Source organism: Dipteris shenzhenensis, chromosome 30, assembly GCF_047967505.1.
Source record: "Dipteris shenzhenensis isolate YYH24624 ecotype China chromosome 30, Dip_SZ_1.0, whole genome shotgun sequence".
Taxonomy (NCBI): Eukaryota; Viridiplantae; Streptophyta; class Polypodiopsida; order Gleicheniales; family Dipteridaceae; genus Dipteris; species Dipteris shenzhenensis.
This window is the reverse complement of record NC_141625.1, coordinates 6,050,734-6,056,066: the sequence shown is the minus strand read 5'-3', so window position 1 is coordinate 6,056,066 and position 5,333 is coordinate 6,050,734. Positions and strand designations below refer to the sequence as shown.

Below are 5,333 nucleotides of genomic sequence, written 5' to 3'. Positions count from 1 at the left end.
GAAGATAAAAGGGTGAGAAAAAGCATAGAAAACAACAAAATGAGCGAAAAGAGGGGGAAAAGGTGGTCTTGGAGAGGGAGGGGGGCGAGGGGTCGAGAGATTCACACCCTAGTTTTACAATGCTGTGTTTAGTGTTCTGAAATCCAAAAACACCAATACAAAGTCATTATGAAAGAGAGACAGAGGGAGACACAGAGAGAGAGAGAGAGCCCAAAATTTTGACGAGAGTGAAGATTACAGAAGGCTTGAAAGCTCTACATTTTTTCCTTTAAGGCTATATTTGAGTGATCTAAAGAATATCTTCACCCAAACCTCCAAGACAAGGCATACTAAAGTAAGCTTTTTAAGGCTATATTTGAGTGATCTAAAGAATATCTGCACCCAAATCTATGCTTAAAGAAGTTGCACGGGCCGATTGCAAAAATAGATATTCTAACGTAAACAAAGGGGGGAGAAACTATAAAATAGAGGATTCTATAAATGAAGCCAAAGCAAGCCTGTTCTGAAAAAATGATGAAGGATTGTGTATCCATTCCTTTGTATGGTCATAGCTTCAGTTGCCCTAAAGCCATATACCATGAGTCATATTCGGTTTCGGTTTACTGTCAGGCAGAGGCAGATTATTGAAGTTGAGCATTTGAAACTAGGTCTACTAAGCCATTTTCAGAAAAGAAAGACTGCACTGTAACATGTAAGGCTTATGTCTGGGTGCTTTAGAGTGACTCAAAGAGGGACCAGCAAGGCCTCTTGTTTTCTTAGTCTCCTTATATACCCATGAATGTTCCAATAACGGTTCCAATAACGGAGCACTAATAAATCAGTTAACCAGGCATTAAGGGCTCGAGTATGAACTGCTTGTTTTGAACATGTGTTTTGGTAAATCTTATAAGAGTGTTACAGATATCCTCACAAATGATATATATCATGTCCTAAGATCTTATCTAGTGAAATGGACTGAAGCCATGAATTAAGCTGTGTGTGTGTATAAACATTAAGAAACACATAAACTTTGGTACTTGCAAACTGAAATTTCACTGCTATAACCAGTATTTCATCGAAAGGAAAGCTTTGAACCCACTTGGTCACAACTGAAATGAAAGCTAGAGATGGGCAAACCAAAAGTCATAAATTTCAGACAAGAAAGGTTGAACTCAACCTACAAACAGGCAAAGAATATCACTACATGACCGATTTGTCCAGGCATGAAATATGATCCAATGTAAACAGCCTGAGCAAAAACTGCTACAACATGCTCAAGAACTCAGTCCCTGTACACAGTACCACATTTTCCAGGGGATTCATCGCACACATGTTGACAACTTCAACCATGTAACTGTCAAAACTGTTCTTACTGATTGGAGCCTCCTGCAAGACATTGCATGGGAGCCAAGATTGTGCCTTTGTGACGTCAAGCGTAGGTCCCAAACCAAGTCCAAGGTTTGAGTCCTGGGCCATTTGACCTCTGAAAGAATCGGTAGAGTACAAAGCCACTCACTCAAGCTACTCATGCCGGAACTTTTTTTGCCCTGAATATAATGGAGCATTAGTTAAGTCATTTGCATCTGTCTTTGGTTTCTTGGCCGTCTCTCCTTCTGCAGAGGTCTCCACCATGGACTTGACAAATTCTGTGGAGAGGTTGGCATACAACTCCACTACTCGAGAAATGTTGTTATTCAGCTCCCTTATAAGTCCAACGTTTCTCGTTAGATTTACAGGAGTCTTGCTTTCATGGTTTTGGTTGATCTCACTGATTAGAACTCTGTTATGGTCCAGGATGGTTTGAACCTGAGTAAAACTCTTTTGAAAATTCTCCCAAACCTTTCCATCAATGCCGTTCCCATTTGCTGTCCCATTTGCTGGAGAAACATCCGCATCCTCCATTGGGTGTTGAAACCTATTAGAGAAGACTCTACAGCATGCCTGATACCAGCTGCATAACAGCAATCACCATAGGACACTGCTTTGTTCTGTGGACAGAGATATTAACAGTGTGATTGTTCGGAAGATACAGGCAGAAAATTTCGCTGTTGTCTCCAAGCTAACAAATCAAAATATGTAGAGTGACCTCTGTTGCATTCGCAACAGCAAACCTGCAACAACGATAAAAGAGGATGCGTTAGAATAACTTGTAATAATAATAAAGGTATCCCTAGGAGAGAAGAGAAGGTGACAATCTGCAAGCAAACTGAGCCAAATCCAATTATATATAATGTATGAAATCATTGACTGGGAGGTTGTAGGTTGCTGGACAGCACGCTTCCATCACACTCACAAAGTTCGTATCTGTCGGATCGTCAATAGCCCAAACAACCTCAGAATGCGCTCGAGCGCCGATTTCATTCCTGTGACAGGTTCAAGGCCCAAATCTCAGGTACAACACCCATTCTACCGGAGACTGACCCCATAAGAACCAGGTTCTAGATATGCATTTCGTGGTACCGGATCAGTTCACGCGAGATCTAGAAGTACAATCACTAAAGACGGAAATTTGTCCAACTCGAAAGTGCTGTGGGGCAGAACACTTCTCTTCCGCTGTCTCTACCACTACAGAAGGACGTGCAGGCAAAGATCTGTGAGTGAGGATGTCGCTGCAGCTTCCCCAAATTTTGGGATGCCAAATGCGACTCACGTTCTAGATAGAGGCCTACTTTCCTGACCAATTACTAACAAAACCGACAAAACTTGGATATACATCTACGGCCTAAGTCAAGCCCCCGAGAATCGCCTGACCTGCCTCGGCCTAATCAGATGCAGAAGCAGGTAGCCCTTCTTGGAGAGCTTCACTTAATTCCCGAAGCTCCCCAAATCAGTGAACCGTTAGACGGTTCTCACGGAGTCTTTTCAAGCATCTAGACAGTCGGCAACGTCTTTTTCTCTTGCGCTCTCTCTCTCTCTCTCTCTCTCTCTCTCTCTCTCTCTCTCTACATATATTTTTCCACTCTCTGGCTCTCTCCATCCCTCCGAAACGCAGCGATTCAGGCAAAAAACAAGAAGAAATCGAGATGGGCAGTGCAGCCGATGATGAGGGGAGAGTGAGGCAGAGAGGGGGAGAGCGCACCTGAAGTGGAAAAATCTGGGAAATGGAGAAGGAAGGGGGAGAAGAGATGGAAAGGGAGGGGAGGGGGGAAGAGGAGGAGAGATCAAGACATAGGGAGAGGAGGAGGCAGAGGAGTAGCCATAGCCAGAGCTTGAGAGAGCCACAGAGAAGAAGAAGAAGAAGAAGAAGACGAAGGTTGCCGGCGGCCGTCAAAAGTAGCGGAAAATCACCGGACGGCCACCCCCCGTCCACAAAAAGATTTCGTGGGCCGGCCCTCTCGGTAGATCCTGCGACCTTTCTCTTTCTCCCTATTGGTCCACGTCTTGGTACGGTTTTTTTCCTCCAATAATAACTCTCCAAGTGATACGCGCCACCTGCCCTGGTGCCGAGCCTTTAGCCTCGGTGCCGAACCTCTAGCCTCGGCCCCCAGAAGCTCTGGCCATTCAGCTTCCAGATCAGGATTCGCTCCATTACTTACTTCCCCGAACCCCGCTTTTACCCCTTAGTCCGTCCTCTTATTCGGTTGCAAAATATCTTTTTGCCTCCCCCCCCCCCAAGCCCAAAAAAAAGGGCAAAATTAAACTCGCCCAAAAATTCAAACATGCCACTATAAGAAAAAAAAAAAAGGCCCTTTTCCAGCCAATCAAAATTAAGGACACTCTCCACTTCGTGCCCGTTTTTTCTTCTCCTCATTTTTGCCACTCTTTACATTAAATTATTGAAAATATCAATTGGGATCATGAAGACACTAACATTTTAGTCCACTTTTGTCAATTTTAGCAAATGCAAAACATAGGTTTTCTCTAACAGTGCAAGTCCCTCCCTTCTCCTCCCCTTAACACTTTCCCCCCATCATAGAACTCCCATATCTGCCCGGCATACTCCCTGCTCCTCTCATATCCATTCCCTCACTCCTCCACCTTCCCCTCACCCATTTCAACCCCTTCCCTGCTCACCACCCCTCCCCTCCGATTCACCTTCCCCTCACCTCCAGCCCTCTACTTCCTCTCGACCCTCGCCTCTACGCTTCCCTCGCCCTTGCCCTTGCCTTGACCCCCCCCACCCCTCAACTCTCCCTTCCCTCTCCCTCCCCTCACCCCTCAGCACTCAACCCTGCCATTCCCCTAGTGCCTCTCAGCCCTCCCCTTTCTCCACTCCTCTGAGTCCTCTCCTTCTCCTTCCCCTCGCCCCTCTCCTTGCCTCTCAACACTCCCTTTCCTTAGGTTAAATTACATTAGGTTAGACTAAACTACACCAGGTTAGGTTGGGCTAAACTACACTATGTTAAGTTAGGTTAGGTGAGGTTAAACTAGTCTAAAACACACTAGATTGGGCTAGGTTAAATTAGGTAAGGTGTTAGTCTTGCCTTAATGAAGGTCATTAATGTGAATTTTGAAAATGCAATTAGAAATAGTTTTTGGCCATGGGATTTTTATACAAGAAAATTAAAAAATCTTGGTTTTGGTAACATGCTCATCGGAGTTGTAGATTGAATGTTATAGAGTTTAAAGAAAGTAAAGCAATTGTGTCAATAAGAACAAGCAACTTTAATCCAAAGGTTGGTGACTTGATTAAAAAAGAATTGCATGTCCAACTTTTCAATTATCCTAGGTATATTTTGCCATTAACGTGCAAATTTATAAAAGAGTGCAAATTTGAGGTTTTTAAATTTTCAGGGAAACAAATTTCGTGAATACTCATTTACGTCTTTGGCCATAAATTTTCATGCTCCTTTGTAATTTTAGGGATAATTAGCAATGGTTCTATGTCATGATATCTAAACACAACTTTGTACCATAAAAACTGCCTCTAATTTGATCTTGGATTTCATAGGTATTCAAGAGTGAACACCTTTTGACAACTAATAATTACATGATAGGATTCACATTACTTCAATTAAGTGATTAGTTGGAGGGGGCCAAATCTTTACTTTTGCAATTAATATTGATTAGGGAGACACAATAACATTATCTAAATGATTAGTTGGAGGGGGCCAAATCTTTCCTCGTGCAATTAATATTGATTAGGGAGACACAATAATGATATCTAAATGATTAATCATGCATGATAATACTGTAAAATGATTTATTTTGTGAGGGAAGGTATCTGGATCCAAGCAAGTAGCTCTACAAAAAAGGCAACATTATTGCACAAAGTGAGTTGTACTTAATTTCTCATGTCACAAGCATTTGTAGCATGTCACCATCGTCGATGTTGATAAGAATGAATTCCAATGAAAATGTTAGAGTTTCAAAAAATAGACATCCTAGACACAATGGTGGACCAAAAGCAAGGT

The 5,333-nt window shown here is 42.8% G+C and overlaps 1 protein-coding gene across 3 annotated transcripts; it reads right to left on the bottom strand.

The window, feature by feature from the left end:
- Positions 1-1,121: 1,121 nt before the first annotated feature.
- LOC147881648 (protein ELF4-LIKE 3-like) lies at positions 1,122-3,240 on the bottom strand. Of its 3 annotated transcripts, none has more exons than XM_087401880.1 (3): positions 3,059-3,240; positions 2,256-2,342; positions 1,122-2,090 (listed from the first exon to the last, which is right to left on the bottom strand). In XM_087401880.1, exon 3 carries the CDS (start codon positions 1,879-1,881, stop codon positions 1,501-1,503), a length of 381 nt encoding a protein of 126 aa, XP_087258006.1. In that variant the 5' UTR covers positions 1,882-2,090; positions 2,256-2,342; positions 3,059-3,240; the 3' UTR covers positions 1,122-1,500. The 3 variants fall into 3 exon arrangements, with proteins under 3 accessions (XP_087258006.1, XP_087258005.1, XP_087258004.1); XM_087401879.1 differs by having other exon boundaries at positions 2,273-2,342; XM_087401878.1 differs by lacking the exon at positions 2,256-2,342.
- Positions 3,241-5,333: the final 2,093 nt, after the last annotated feature.

What these genes read in the sequence shown, in the direction of transcription:
- LOC147881648 (XM_087401880.1), bottom strand. Translation starts at nt 1,881, where the DNA reads ATGGAGGATGCGGATGTTTCTCCAGCAAATGGGACAGCAAATGGGAAC.